This window comes from Adiantum capillus-veneris, chromosome 23 (genome assembly GCF_014529385.1).
Source record: "Adiantum capillus-veneris isolate H3 chromosome 23, ASM1452938v2, whole genome shotgun sequence".
NCBI classification, from domain to species: Eukaryota; Viridiplantae; Streptophyta; class Polypodiopsida; order Polypodiales; family Pteridaceae; genus Adiantum; species Adiantum capillus-veneris.
In genome coordinates, this window is record NC_140953.1 from 148,024,074 (window position 1) to 148,040,393 (window position 16,320).

Genomic DNA, 16,320 nt, shown 5'->3' on the forward strand with positions numbered 1-16,320 from the left:
GACAACTCTTCTCTGACCGTTGGAGATAAAACACTTGGTGCTACACAAACTCTAACTGATGTGAGAGTGTTGATGAAATTCTCAAAAGCAAAACTCATCTTTCTTTCTGCACCTCCTCTATCGGCACTCATTGACAGAATTCTTTGGTTGACAACATTGATGAAATTTCTAGCCCTCCCTCTTGATGCTCTTGATTTGGGATTAGCACAAGCAATGTAAGATGGGGAGCTTACCTCTTGGATATCAATGACATTACAACTTGGCAGTAGAACTTCGATGAAGGCCTTGAGTGCTTCTACATTCTCCTCTTCTTCAATCCTCCAATTTGAAAAATCTTGTAGCCACTCGTTCATGATTGATGGCATGCATCGCTACTCTTTGTGGATTGAAGGTCTTTGCAAATCCCTCCTCAATGATGGGGGAACCAAATGAGAGGTCGAAGTGCAAATTTGGCATGACAATAACTAAATACAAGTTTGTGTACAAAAAATTAAATGGTTCTGTTGATAGCAGATAAAACATAACAAATTTGTGACACTTAATAGGGAAAAATAGTTTTGTACGCCGTGTTGTTGATGTATCGAGTGCTCAAACCAAGTCTTTATATTTTTCATCAATCAACTTATTACCAATTGTACTTGATTGAGAAGAAAGGTCACTAAACTGATATATATGGCATACACATTAGAGAGAGATGCTACATTTAAATTTACATGCAAAATACTCATATAATATAAAGCATCTTGGTCCTTCAAGTTATCATCTTCAGTTGGTAGAAAATACCTCTGATCAATTTGCATACGATCTTTCCAACTCAGTCCCACAAACCCAAATGCCTTTTCTACAACTCTTCCACCGTGTGCGACTCCTTTTGTGATAGCATTTTGAGATGCTTGCTACAAATAATTTATTGCAAAGTCGACACCACCAAAAAATTAGTAACGGCAAGGGCTACGCTCCAATGCCAAGCTTGCAAAGTTCTGGCTCCGTTGCAAGGCGAGCTCCCACAAGATTTTAAATGAGTTATCTTGCAAATCATGTGTCTATTTTGCGAGTTCTTTATACCAATGGGGTCATGGTGAGTAGAGCTACATGTTAGGACCATACATGATGAGAAATGGTGACATGTAATACATTATCTGTGTTCATACGCGTTTGCTGCACAGAGTGGTTACACACAGGATATTGGGTTAGAGTGCATAGGGTAGTGACCTCTTGGTAAGTAGAGTGTGCCCTATGAGTTTCGTGGTGATTCGATCACATTTGGTCTTGATTTGGAGAGTGTGAGCATTGTAGGTTGAGCTGCATTCATGAGCACATAGTAGGGTGTGTGCATGGTTAGGTGGCCTAAATACCTATGTCCCGGACATTGGTGGTGGAGAGGTAGCTTCTTGCATATTAAAGTAGGAACCAAGAGAAGAGTTCTAAATAAAACTTTAAAGTTTCAAAGCGTGGACATTTATGATTAAAATATTCCCACGAGCTTTGGCAGTTTTGTAGTTCCATAGTTCCCTCCACGCCCCTGGAGAACTTTCAAACAAAATTAGTCGGATGTCTCTCTCTCTCTCTCTCTCCTTCTCTCTCTCTCTACATGCACGGACACCTTGCTCTCTCCTTCTCTCTCTCTCTCTCTCTACATGCACAGAAACCAAGCACAGGAGAGTGAGCGTTGATAGTCTTGCAGAAACGTTTGCACAGAAGCTTCTCTATGAACCAAACACAGAAGGGGAGTTTCTTACAAAGTTGGTAGTCTTGCAGGAGCATTTGCACATAAGCTTCTTTTCCAGGCAAAGACAAACACAGAAGGGGAGTTTTGCAGGAGGTTTTGCAGAGAAGACGTTTTGCTTTTGTTTTCCAATCGACAAGCTGCTAGAGCAGCTTTTCGAGCTAAGCACAGAGGGTGTTGGTAGTGAAGAAGGAGGTTTCAAGAAACAACTACAACTACAACTACAACTACAACTTATACATTGCAGGAAGAGTGGTCAGTGTGCACTCTTTTCCACATATCAAGAAGGCCATGGTGGGAAGACAGCCATGTCTTGACCTTACAAGCGGTAGGACTTTAACTTTGGTCTACATGGCACCCGCATCAAATGAAGCAACCTCAAGCATTGGATCAACATTGGTTCCAGCACCCTTGGGTAATGGGTTTATTGGAGAAAGAAACAGGAATGCATCTATGGAAACAACATTGATTGGGGCATCGAAAAGTTTTGGAGCAGGGATAATAGATGGAACAACATGTGTTGAAGCTCCCTCAGGTTTTGGAGCATGTGCAAACCATGCCGGCATTTGTGAGTGTGCAAAATGTAGAAGGCTTGCTGCCAAAAGTTATGAAGCTCGTAGAAAGAGAGAGTATTGTCGCAAGCTCAAGGAAAGTTGTACCCAATATCCATCTTGTCCGCTTATTGCAAAACGCCAAGCTATCGCAAAGCGTATTGTCACATGTTTCAAACAGCACACAAGAGGCCTTGACAACGAGAGAAATGAATCCATCACGAAGGATGTGCTGAATGATGGTTGCATGCGTGGGCTCAAAATTGAGACGTGAGAGAATCCAGTGCTGGTGGGTTTCAGGGACACTCTTTCCACCATCAAGAAACCCAGGAGCAAGAAAGAATTGTTTCTTAAGAGGGCGACTATCATGATGGCCATGAGAAAATCGGCCCCAAACATTTATGCAGCTTCAAAACTTCTAGGGACACACCGTAGAAACTTCTACGCAGCAAGAGAGAAATTAAAAAATGAATTCGTGCCATTGCATTTATGCAAGCAACAGGCACGCACAAAGGATGCAATCTCTGATGAGGTCAAGGAATTGGTGCTCTCCTTCTGGACAGAGAATACGCATGTCTCACCGAACAAGAAGGATGTGTGCCGAGACGAATCAAGAGAAAATTGTGGCAAAAGCATCCTGTGCATCTTCTAAAGCAACCCCAGGTTAATTTTTTTTGCATTCTGATGTTTTTCTGCACTTTGAAAAGCGTCCTGAGATTACATTAGCTTCATTCCTATCTTTCTTGTTGGCGTGTTGTAAGTTTTTTCGTAGCTGCAAGATTAGGTGGGATAAATACGGTAATCAGCCCTATGGTGGCAGCCACCCTCTGGTTTTCATGAGTCCTACCATTGGAGTGATATGCGGCAGGCTGTCAGTGCTAATACAAGCTTAGTTCTTGCTGCATATCTACAGGAATGGTTTTCATAGTCACCAAATTGTGTGAGGTAAGGGTGGTAGCAATCAATTTTAAGGAAGAAGTCATTGATATGATGCCCTATCAATCAGCATGCAGCTTATAACTTGGGATGTCCACCTACTATATATATTAGTATCTTCAGAAGTCATTGTCTTGGTGGCTACCCAATCTATAAGACATATTGAGTGTAGCTACTTACTAGTAGGCATCCAGGATGGTAGTTATAGTGTTGCTTGTAATAGAAATGTGTTGGTTTGGTAGCTAGGTTTTTCGAGCTGGTGGGATTGTAGTAAAAAATTTGTTGGTGTGGTATCTAGGTTTTCCCATCTGGTGGTGTTTTAGCACAATGTAGCAATTCAGGTCAAGAGGTGGCTATTTTCCCTTTTCACATGACTAGTACGTCCTTGGTAGCTACCTTTTGTAAGTACCTTGCTGGTAGCTATCCCATTCTTTGTGGTAGAGTGTGCTCATGAGGTGGATACAATGACATGGATTTCTGTCTTTCTTGAGTGCACCACAATTATGGTCTAGGTAGCTACCCATTTGGCTTGCAGCCTCCCAAGGTAGGGCGTGACCAATCCCTTGCTACCTTCCATACATGGTAGCTATCCCCTAGGGTTCAACTTGCTATTGGTTGAAGATTATAGTCAGATAGCTACCACTCTACCTTCTCTTTTGGTTGGGTGCTATGTGGTGGTAGGTGCATGAAACTGGTACACTAACAGATCATACAAGTAGCTACCCCCCTAGGTGGTGGCAACCGGAAAAAGAGCTCATCAAGGAGGCTAGTCTGGTGATGGGTGGCTATAGATTGCATGACACCTACTAGCTTCCTGTATTGGGGAAGGTATTTTGAAGTGCATGGTTTCCATCAAATATACTTAAGCTTACTAGGCCATAAGTAGGTACAATCAAGTGCATAATAGAAATAGGTCAACAAATTTTTTTTTTACTTGCTACTTAAACCGTGCTCATATGGATGCAAGGTCCAAAGGTTTGCATGTTTACATGTAGAATTCTTCCTTCAATTTCAAAGAGCCCACCCAGATGTGAAGATTGGGCAACGAACTTTCGAGAAAATGAATCCATACTTTGTCCGCAAACTGAAGGATAGGTACACGTGCTGCTGCATAACACATGTCCAAATGTCTTTTTTGAGAGATGCCTTAAACCAGATAAGGCAAGGTTTTCTTGGCTTGCATTTTGTCAGTTGTACTTGCCAATGTAAAATTTGTGGGGCCACTGACAAGTGCAATGCATGTGCTCAAACCTACAGCAGTATGACATTACTATGGGAATTTGTTGTGTGTCCGACGTCTGAAAGTGGTAGCAATCACAATAAAAAATGTTTAATGGGAGAATGCTCTATTTGTGGACCTAAAAAAATGCCTCCATGCCCAAGGGAAGAATCATTGACAGGATGCATCGTGACAGCCAAGCTATTCGAGGATGTCGAAGTTGGACAAATAGATGCCGAGAAAAAGAAGAAGAGGAAAGTCCTTTCATTCAAGAAGATAAATAGCAAAGAGCTTCTGGTTTTTTTAAGGGACCACTTGAAGAATTATATCCAACATAACTCTGTGTATAGATGGCAGGCTGAGCAATTGAAAGAGTGTCTTCTAATTTTTCCAGAAATGGTAGTATTGTCTGTAGTGGACTTTGCAAAGAACTACACGTTCAAAGAGCAGAACGAGATTCAAACAATGCACTGGTACTATGATCAAGTCACAATATTTTTCCACATCACCTATATCCGTGTAGCAGGAGTGGTTCAAAAATATTATCACTTCTATATATCAAATGACAAGACTCATGATACTCTTTTTATTCAGCATTGTTTCATGTTACATCACCAATGGTTGCAACAACTTAGCATAGCAGTCCAAGAACATTGGGTGTGGTTGGATGGCGCGGCCTCTCAATTCAAATCCAGGAAGCCTTTTTACTTTGTTTCTAGGTATGGCACTCTAACAGGGGCTCTTATGACATGGAATTTTTCAGGATCAGGTCATGGAAAAGGTGAGCATGATGGAGTAGGGGTTGTCATCAAACGTCATCTCACTCATGAGCAGTTGAATCCAAATGGAGTAAGACTCCAGTGTGCACATGAAGTTGTAGCATTCTTGAGGGAGACCATGTCTACAGGCGCAGAGGCTTCTTATCCATCAAAGACCAGGCTAGTATCACGAGTGTTTTGGGAGATCAAGTTAGATGTGGTCGATCGAAGTCAGGCATGGGATTGTAAGGTTTTCCCTAATGCATGGATCATTCATGCATATCTGGTTATTTGCTGACAAATGCGAGAGCTCTAAAAAGTAGGACACTATCATGCTTTTGTAGTGCATGTATGCACGGTCTCTGGAGGAGATGCTCCAATTCTGCGCATGTGGGGTCTTGGGAGTATGTTTTGATCGAGCCCACAGATGACTTTGAGGTGGAGGAAGAAACAGACAACCCAGCCTATGAAGGACATTATGATGCCCTTATAGATGTTCTCCATGTAGATGATAACTTTGTTGTTGCTGCAAGTGCAGACAATGAAGAGCTTGTGGACTTCTATTTGTTGAAGTGCACGGGAGAGAAGCCATGCATCGAGTCTCCAATTACCGATGCTTGGGGTAATTATTGCCTGCAAGGATCTTATGTGGTTAAGGGAATTTGGTATGAGCAGCGATCTGGAATCCACATGAATACGAGCTCTTGCACTCATACCTTGTGAGAGCTATCAAGTTTCCCATGGAGAGAATCGACCATAACTTGTTTATGATGTCTTCGGATGTATATGAGGCTGTTTACAACAACATTCCCTTTGATACATAGGGACCTTAGAATTTCCAGTATATTCAATGAGTAAAGTATCCTTTGTTTCTTCCAAATTAAATGGTGCAAGGATATACTGCTATGTTGTTCTTGGGCTCTAATTCACAGTAGGACGTCTGCTCTCTATTTTTGTACATGTAATGGTTCCTTCCTTTCACTTTGGAGGTTGATGTGGGTAGAGAAGTGTTTGCTCTGTAATGCCTTTCACTTGGAAGTTTTTGTGGGTAGGGAAGTCTTCAGCTGATGGTTTAGGGTTCGAGGCACAAGGCCTCATCGTCAATGAACAAACAATAATCCAACCAAAATTCCAAATCTCCTCTAAATCCTTAAACCTCAATTTAGCCAGAGTGGGTGATGACTAGGTGTGAACAAGTCAGGAACCTTGGTATTCAAAGCCATTGCAATTTCCCACTTCTAACTAAAAAATAAATACCGCAAGGGGCCCCGGACTTTCGAGCCAACCAGGTGTTGAGCGAGGAAACGAGTTTAAAGTATGTGTGTGTGAATAATTCTAGGTATTAATTGAATGAATTACCGCTTTATGAGACCATAGACGGGTTTTATGGTTCCATCAACAAAATTTGAATTGTTTTCTACAAGTCTGACATGGACAGATTTGGGTGAAAAGGATTCACAGACAGTTGCCTTACAGGTGAGAAAAACTAGCATCCTCGAGTCACGATCTCTCTCTCTCTCTCTCTCTCTCTCTCTCTCTCTCTCTCTCTCTCTCTCTCTCTCTCTCTCTCTCTCTCTCTCTCTCTCTCTCTCTCTCTCTCTCTCTCTCTCTCTCTCTCTCTCTCTCTCTCTCTCTCTCTCCGCGGAAAAGAAGGTGGACAAAAACTATAACATAAAACTACACCGTAACGGCTGAAAACCCCAACACAAGGCTGAAAATTGTCGAGGTAAAACCCTTGAAATATTATATCACAGCAAAATCCCAAGGGGACGAGCCTCGGCCATAACAAAAAAGACATAGGACTAGGATTAAGGATCCACAACAGGAGCTTTTGGTAAGCGGTAGGAAGAACAAACATCCAAGAAGAGGATTAAAGTCTTTAGTTGATGGTTCCCAGACTAAGGCACAAGGCCTCATCATCAAACTCCAACCGTGAATCAATTAAAAAATTGGAATCGTAAAACCATCATCCTCTCTCTCCCCCCTCCCTCTCTCTCTCTCTCTCTCTCTCCCTCCCTTTCATTTCTCTCTCTATCTCTCCCATGCACACAATCTTCTATTTCAAAATTGTCATGAGTATGAATCATGAGTCAGAGGGGGTAGCTACCATGTAGAAACAGGTAGCTACCAGAAAGAAATAGATAGCTGCCACATAGAGCTACCATGTAGATAAAGCTAGCTACCATGCTAATACTAGATAGCTACCAGTCATGAGCAGCTAGCTACCATGCTGAAAATAGATAGCTACCAGTAATAAGAAGCTAGCTACCATGCAAAAAATAGATAGCTACCAATCTTTAACAGGCAGCTACCATGCAAAAATAGATAGCTGCCAATCAAGGATAGGCAGCTACCATGCAGAAAATAGAGCTAACATTCATAAACAGGTAGCTACCATGCAGAAATAGACATCTACCATACAACAAGATTTATACTGGTGGCATTTGCAAGGAGTCTACGACACATTTGACTAAGATTTAAAAATTTCAACTCAATTACAAATGACTTGAAGTACCGCGTATCATTTCCCAACAAAATCAGAAATGCCAAGAAGTCACGATATCCATTTTAGTATGAAGCCAGTTACAGATTCAAGAAGGTTGATATAAACAGGTCAATGATACAAAAAGGGGTTATCAACTCCCACTGGCTGTTTACACAAGTACATAGGCCCAAACCTAAACTTGGTCTCTTACGATCGAGTCGCTTTTCTCTGTGACCAATATTTGATAACATATTGGGAAACCTGATCCTTCTCATTTGATATCATGTGCATCCTAACATACTGATCAGAATCTTGCACACAGTTCCACCCCTTTAGCCAGGGCAAAAGAGTGTTCGTGAGGTAGCGAGGATCCTGTGATTCATCATCCGATTGAAATGTTGGTGGACATATCATGGTTGTATCACTGTTGAGAATATTTTTGTATCGTGCATCGTCCACCATAAGAATCGGTGACCCCCTCCAATGTGGTCTCCTTTTTAAGAGCTCCAGTAATCCCTTTACAAAAACTGGTTTTGCTTCGCCACCTTGCAGCTCTCTGATATCAATAAGTCTAAAAGGAAATTTGACGCAATCAGTTTGGCAGAATTGCTCTTTCCAGATTCTGGGGTGCATCCCGCTTAGGAAACCCTGAAGTGTAATATTCATGTTTCTGTTAGTGCAGCTGGACCAGATGTAAAGGTGAAAAATGTCTGCACATTCACGAAGAAATTGAAGCATATCTCGCCTGATTATGCAAAAGGTGCCATGGTCACTGCCTCCCTTGAACACTTTTTGACAGAGAAAATCTTTGGTTCTCAGAGGGGTCTCTGGATTGGGGTATCTTCTCAAGAGATTCTCATTCATGTCTAATACTAGGACTTTTTTACCAGGACAAGTTGGAGGTGGTGTACCCTCCATCAGCGGAGCAGTCACAATGCTAATTGGGAAAGGCATCAGAACATCCTTCCACCTTTTTGTACAGGAACTTACATCTTGCTGTAACTCTGGCAAATGCACTTCTTTTGGAGGCTCTGGCTGCACATCTTGCCCCAGAGGGAAATCTTTCTGAGCATCACCGACAGGGATGAAGTCTGGAGGGGCCGCTGGGTGCACATGCGTGGATGCCCCGGCAGTAGGATCATGTGATTCATCATCAGACATTGTACCACTCTTCATGTCAGTGCCTTCCTTGCCAGGAAAAATAGCCAAAGATTGTATCAGCAGGAGTAGCTCCTTTGTTGTTTTTGTTGTGTTGGCAAAACCTGTGCGTCGTAAAGTAGACAAGATCTTCAAAAGCCCTTTCAATCCTTGGGGCATTACCCATTTCCACCTGCTATAGCCCAAGGGTTTGAGTTCCTCTAAACAAACAGAACGCAAGAGTCAGAAAGTTGCAATATTAATTTTTTTTAGAGAAAATAGATCTCACCTCAATGGACAAGGCATCAAAAGACACATGCACCACATCACAAGTCACATAAAAAAACACTTTGACAGTGAAAGAGGAACTCCACGTTGATCCAAACGTTCTATTGTTACATTATGAAAGGATTGCGGTACAAATAAGGATAGTGGTTTGATACAAAAAGGATGGTACAACCAAAAAGGCTCATAGAAGGGTTGGCTATAAAGCATCACTCATGGACACTAGGTAGAGTCTAAGCCAGGCATCTTTTTGCCCATGTGTTTGCACCACTTTTTTTGAGGTTTTCTCCGCTTACTGCACCGGTATCCCATCCACAACCACAGAATCCTTCTCTTTAGCACTCTCTAACCCTTTGGCTGCATCCAGCCTTTCATTCTGGTCTCCCCTTGCCCCCCCTGCAGGAGCAGTAACTATTAATAAACACGCTAATCAAGCCATACATATGCAAACATCTCAGAGACTACCCAGTTATACCTGAAGTCCCTTTGTGTTTTTTTGCATTTCTTGCCGCTGCAAAAGCCTCTGCAATATTAGGGCTTTTTGAGGGAGATTTCTCTTGGTTCATCGGTATGGATGTCAAGGGTTTGCTAGGATACTGGCTCTTGAAGAGCTCCACTTCTTCCCTGACAAGTGGTGATTCCGCAAGTATTTCATGCACAATGGGGACACATCACTATCCATTAATTGGGTTCCTCTATATCAGGTACATCTGTTTCTGAAACATCCCAAAAATAAACTCTAGGTGCATTGTAAAAAAGAATGATGAGTAAACTTTGTACTAAACAAGTGCTTCGAAGCACCCAAGGAACTGTTGTTACCTTCTAGATTGCAATGCCTCTCTTCCTTATCGGAGAGAACACTGATCGTAGCACCCACTTTTGGAGATCACTTTGGTGTTTAGATCACCCTTTTTAGCATCTGATCAATAGCTAGGAAGCTTAGGCAACATTTATTGACAAGACCATACAAATATTGTACGAATGTCCCCAAAGAGAGGGTTACCAAAACTGTCATCTGATTTGGTTGAAAGGACCTGCGCCTCACTTTTTTTTCTTGGAGGTAGATTCTACAAAAGCATTAGGCAATTTAGGTTATGACAAGCTATGCTAGATACCATTGCATGAAAAAGGTATCTAGCATAGCTATCCCCAGACTGGTAGCTACCACAATACTAGTGGGTAACAACACTGTGCTCGGTGTCTTAAACCATAGTAGCTACAATTTAGCCAATACAACATTGGTGCCTAAAGATTGAATGCAAGACACATGATCATGGCAATAAATTGGTAGTCACCCCTACCATAGCTACCACCTTTGGAGTAGTTAGCACATAAGACACTAGCCACCTAGCCACCTACTATCCAACCAGCAACCAAGTCAACACTTGTGACTAGGCAGGCCTGACTTGGGTGGGGTGGACCACCACCTACCATAGGTACTACCACCTTTGTAGAAGCTACCACATAGTCACTAGCCACCTAGCCACATACTACCCAACCAGCTAGCAAGACAGCATTTGTGACTAGGTAGTGCTGAAGGGTGGCTACCTGTGACTAGGTAGTGTTGACTAGGTAGCCACCACTCAGCAATAGCTAGTCACTAGCTAGCTATGACTAGCTAGTGGTAGCTAGTGAGCAGCTAGCCATCTACCACCCAGCCAACTGCCACCTTGCCAGCTAAGACCTACCTAGCTAATATCTAGTCTAGAACACCTATACATGGTACCACCTAGCCAACCACATTGCTACCACACGTACAAGAGGTACCACAGTTCTCTTGGAGGGAAGCTGCCTGCCATTAAGAAATAGGCACCATAGCTACTGTCTAACAAGGTGGCTACCCTTCATGTCCCACTATTAGATGTCTGGCCCAGTAAGCACCACTTTGGAAGCTAGTACTTGTGGAGATGCAATTATAGGTATCCACCTTTGAGATCATGCTCATATGAAACCTACAAGTATGCACAGGCCTGAAGTTGTACTAGTAGTAGAGTAATTCTACCACAAACACAACTACCTCTATGTTAGGTGCCTACCCATATGTTACCTAGGAAGATGGTAATAACAATGCACATTCTCAGCTACATTCATAGATACCATATGTAAATGAGCAAAATGACTGCTTACCAAACTTTAAGCATCCAGGAGATGTGTCGCCCCCGCTGTCTACAAACATTAATTCCTTGATATATCTGGGATGAGACGACCACAACTTGCAGCCAAGCATTTTCCCTCTCTGTCAGCAAGGCTGGCAAAACAATATATGTGGTAAGCATGTCTTCAAGGGATTATGAATATCCCCAACGCCTCTTCGTTGTACATGAGCAGGCCACATGCATTGCAGCTATCACGAACCTGCGATATCTCAGCATTAGGTGGTGGCACTTTGGGGGGTGGAACCTGCAAATGAACCGGGCTTTTTTTGCGTTGCATGGCGTTTACAAAATCAACACAAGCATTCAGTATGGGGATAATTTCTTCATTCATCTCAATTTCCCTAGTAATCTCAGGTAACTCTGCACTGCAATCATCATCCTCCACCTCAGCTTGCAAGGTCTCTAGCGTCATTTCGAGCTTGAAGACCCGTGTCTTCTCCCTTTCCACATCAGCACTATCCACCACAGATGATTGCAGCTCCCCCAATTGATGTTTGGCTTTAGCAAGCTACGTTGTCACACTGTAAATGATTGACATTGCCCCCTCATTTCAATGCACATTTGCTTGCATGGCATCTTGTCTTTGACACGCTTCATGGTACTACGTTAATGCCTTTGCTTGGCTGAATGCCACAGCCATTTGAACATCATCAAGTTCACGAAGAGACAAATTTCCAAGCCTTGAAAATTTGGCCACATTGTGCAAGCCAAAACCCCTGTTGGCATCCCCATCATCTACATTCGTAACCATGGTCATGTGCCGCGAGCTCTGCGGTGCACTTGTGGAGTGGAACGTTGCCCATCTCTGTTTCTTCAGCTGCAACTTGCTAGATTCCATATTGGCTGCAATGCTCTCAGCAAAAGCTGCCCAATTCATAGCCCCTCTCAAATGTTCATAGAGGAAACCCCTGGCAAATGCCTTTGTTACCTCCATACCATATTTCCCAGGAGGCCCTGGTACACCAAAGTGCACTTGGAGTAGAATTTGCTCCATAATTCCTTCTTAACAAACCTGCATTTGACTTTGTTGCCTCTCTTTGGCACCTCAGTAAACACTTGTAGCCAGTCTTCATCTGAAAAATCCTCCTCATTGAGGAGCCTAGGATCCTGTCCAGCACAATTAAGCTTGTACACCTCATGGGACTCTGCTTTTGTCATGCAAACTTGGCTCTTCCTCTCAAAGTTGACATGAGGAGGCTGCCACCTAGACATCGATGCAGGAGAAGCGGGGGTTCCAACATTTTGGTTTGATCGGGAACCACGAGCTTGCCTCTCCTCTACAACAGGTGTTGCATGAGTAGGATTTGGCCTTCTCTTCTTCACCCTACATGTGTCATGGTCCTCCCCCTCAGAAGTAGAGGATGCAGCTCTTTTGTTTGGAGAAGCATGCACGATGTGCCTAGGTTGTGTCTTCCTCACCGGCTTGCTCTCCTTTTGCCTTGCTTCTTGCTCCTGAGACCTGTGCCTGTGTGCCTTCCTTTCTTTCCCCACCTGCTCCTTCACGTGTTGTGGAGAGGACTGAGCCCGTTTGGTGTGCGATAGTAGCTCCATGCCCCCAGCTCTCCGCGTCATAATTCCCCCGCTCGCGGCTGTTACAAAGGGGCCCAAGCCACTCAAACTCACTTTTTGAAAAAAGACACTAATATGTATATATTGAAAAAAAAAAACCCCATGTTCTCAAATTCAGTACTACAAGTGACCTCCACCACTTACAAACTTAGGTAGAACATGAAGTGGCTAGCCCCCAAAAATCAAGTAGCTAGTGTACCACCTTAGCATGCATATACCCAGTATGTCTAGGTTTGATTACCTCGATTAGTGATTGTCTTAGAAGGTCGAGTAGTTGATTGACAACCATCCACTTGTTTCCATGTGCCTACGGGTCGAGCTTTGTCCTTGGTAGACATTTAGTTTTTTGGCCTTGTTCTCATTGTGCTAGCATCTTCTCGCGGCATATCTGTCAATAGTTGTCAAGTTTGATGCGTTATGCACATTACTATTACAAGAGTCACTTTCAAGAAAGCACGGGACTAAATAGCGTGCAATTGAAGAGGCGTTTTTTTGCTACTCAAAGGAAAAGGGGTAATAGCAATCTAGCCACTTCTTGTTGTTCTTTGATGACCAAAAAATCACTTGTTGCTAATGCTTCTATTGGCACCACTTCCTCTAGGAACTCTGATGGAAAAGGCAAAAAGAAGATGCACTGCCATTATTGTAAAGCTAATGATCACTTGATCAAGTAGTGTCCAAAATTGACAGCAAAAGATTCTAAGAAGAAAGACGGTGGTTCCACTACAAGTGTAGCTATTGTAGAGTCTTCTATGAAAGGAGATTGTCATGTTGATATAGATGCAAAATGGACTTTTAGTGCAGAGTGTATTAATGATCCTTCTATCCAGGATGCATGTATGTCAATTTTTGTAAAATTCTCATGTGTGGTACTTTGATAATGGTGCTAGAAAGCACATTACCTCTCATCGTGACTTATTTACCTCTCTCAAGGATGTCCCTCATGAGGATACAATCACTTGTGCCAATAATGCCTCTTATTCGGTCAAGGGAGCTGGAACGATTGTGGTGACTGTTGTGAATGGTATCCCTTTCACACTTGTGATACGCACTTTATGTACCTGGGATCAAAAAGAACCTTTTGTATGTATTTGCACTTGCTAGACTTGATATTGTTGTCAAATTTGTGAATGACAGATGTACACTTCATGATCTCAGTTTTGGTGATGAAATTGTTGCATCTGGCATTTTATGTTGTGGTTGTATAAAATCACTTTGTATGACACATGTGGATAGAATTTTGTAGATGCAGTTGTGGATTCAAAGGTTGTTTCAGATGCAAAACATTAGCATGCATGTTTTGGGAATCTAAATTTTTCTAGTTTGATGCGTTTGTATAAAGTTGATATGGTGGCTTCTTTGCCGCCTCTTGAAGCACCTGTGAAGCATGTTTGTGAAGGTTGTATTTTTGGTAATATGGAGCGTTGGAAGTTTCCAAAGGATGGTTTAGTTAGGGCTACATAGAGATTGCAACTTGTGCATAGTGATGTTTATGGGCCCATGCAAACTCCGTCCTTGGGCAATTACCTTTACTTCGTGACTTTCATTGATGATTAATCCTCGCATGCATCATTGTACCTGCTTAAAAAGATAAGTCCAAAATGTTTATGTGCTTCAAGCAATTTTTGGCTCTAGCTGAAAATGTCTCCAAGTGTACTATGGACACCCTCCGTTTAGATCGAGGGGGGGAGTATAGGTCTCATGAGTTTAATGCATTTCTGGCTAGTCGTGGGAAACGCCAATGTACAATGTCATACACATCTCAGCAAAATGGTATTGTTGAGAGGAGAATTAGTTCACTTACGGAAATGGAGCGATGTATGATCAAAAGTCAAGCTTTGCCACATTCATTTTGGCTTGAGGATATCATGTGTGCCACTTATGTACTTAATAGGCGTCCTACAAAAGCTTTGCAGTCTATGACTCCATATGAAGCATGGCATGATAGAAAGCCATTTATTGATTACCTGCGCATTTTTTATTGTTTGGCTTATGCTTTGGTGCCACAAACGCAGACAAAAAATTGAATGAGAAGATTGTCAAATGCATTTTTGTTGGTTATAAAACTGAAAGCAAAGTTTATAGGTTGTACCATCTGCAAATAAAGTGTATCTTAGTTTCACGTGATGTTTTGTTTGTGGTAAATTTTGTTCAACCTTGGGTGTCATGTATTAGAGATATTAATGTAATCTGACAGGACAATTATGACAGTTTTTTGCCTCTTTTTATTGGTTGAAATTTGAATGTAAATTCAAATGAGGCAAATGTAGAGCCTATGGGGTTTTCTAAAAATGTTACAGATCAACCTATTACTTATGCAGATATACATAATGTACTTGATGTGGAAAAGGCTGAGAATGAGCAGGCTAGAGATATGCCAAAATGGTTGGTGTATACTTTGCGTGATAGTAAATTGGATGCACCTTTGTTTAGTCATACTCATTTAGGTTTTTTCCATGCATCTTTTGCATCAAATTGTTATGCTTTTTCTGTTTCCAATTTATGTGATGTTGAGGAACCTCTGTCTTTTGATGAAGCACAAATTTCAAAAAACTGGATGGCTACCATGCAACCAAAATATGATGCAATTATAGAAATGACACATGGACTTTATGTCATTTTCCTCTCAGCAAAAAGGCCATTGGTACAAAGTGGGTTTACAAGTTGAAACGTGAACCGGATGGTGAGATTGATCTCTATAAGGCTTGACTTAGGTTATGCACAACAAAAAGGCATAGATTATGAAGAGACTTTTGCTCTTGCTTTTTGTATGACTACTGTGCATTTTCTATATGCATTGGTAGCTCATTTTGGATGGGATGTACATCAATCAGATATTGTTACTACTTTCTTGAATGGTGACATCTTTGAGGAAGGTTATGTAACACAGCCTTGCAGTTTATCATTAAAGGATATGAAGATAAAGTGTATGTAAGAAAGCTTTGTATGGGTTGTAGCAATCTCCTCGTGCTTGGTATGAGAAAGCTGACACTTATTTGGTTAAACGAGGCTTTTGTTACAGTCCAATAGAAAGCACTTTGTATGTAAAATGTGAGGGTGATGTAATTCTCATTGTTGTTCTATATGTGAATGATTTGTTGGTCAGTGGTTGCAATGAGGCACATATTTTTGAATCTAAGACTGATTTGAATGCTACTTTCAAGATGAAAGATTTAGAGCTATTGTGTCATTACTTGGGCATATAGTTTAAGTAGTGTGATGGTGGTATTGCCTTGTGCCATACAAGTTACATAGAGACATTGCTATGTAAGTTTGGACTTGAGAATTACAAACCTATTACCACTCCCACGGAAACAGGTCTGAAATTGAGTCTTCATGATGTTGGTGATCCTGCCAATGTCACTCTGGATGCCTTATTTATGTATGTAACACAAGGCCAAATATTCAATTTGCAATCTCACAGGTCGGCACATTTATCCATAGCCCAGGGTCTAAGCATTGGCAAAATGTCAAGTGGATCTTTTCTTACTTGAGTGG

The 16,320-nt window shown here is 41.9% G+C and overlaps 2 protein-coding genes and 1 pseudogene across 2 annotated transcripts; 1 reads left to right on the plus strand and 2 right to left on the minus strand.

Annotated features, from left to right (window-relative positions):
* Positions 1–2,017: 2,017 nt before the first annotated feature.
* LOC147428800 (uncharacterized) lies at positions 2,018–2,551 on the plus strand. The gene has a single exon (XM_086496324.1). The coding sequence runs from the start codon at positions 2,018–2,020 to the stop codon at positions 2,549–2,551; it is 534 nt and encodes a 177-aa protein (XP_086352450.1).
* Positions 2,552–7,882: 5,331 nt separating this feature from the next.
* LOC147428801 (uncharacterized) lies at positions 7,883–11,665 on the minus strand. The gene is made up of 3 exons (XM_086496898.1): positions 11,453–11,665; positions 11,225–11,333; positions 7,883–9,033 (listed from the first exon to the last, which is right to left on the minus strand). The coding sequence occupies exons 1-3, from the start codon at positions 11,663–11,665 to the stop codon at positions 7,883–7,885; spliced, it is 1,473 nt and encodes a 490-aa protein (XP_086353024.1).
* Positions 11,666–11,761: 96 nt separating this feature from the next.
* Positions 11,762–12,804, minus strand: LOC147428802 (uncharacterized; annotated as a pseudogene).
* Between the last annotated feature and the right edge of the window lie 3,516 nt (positions 12,805–16,320).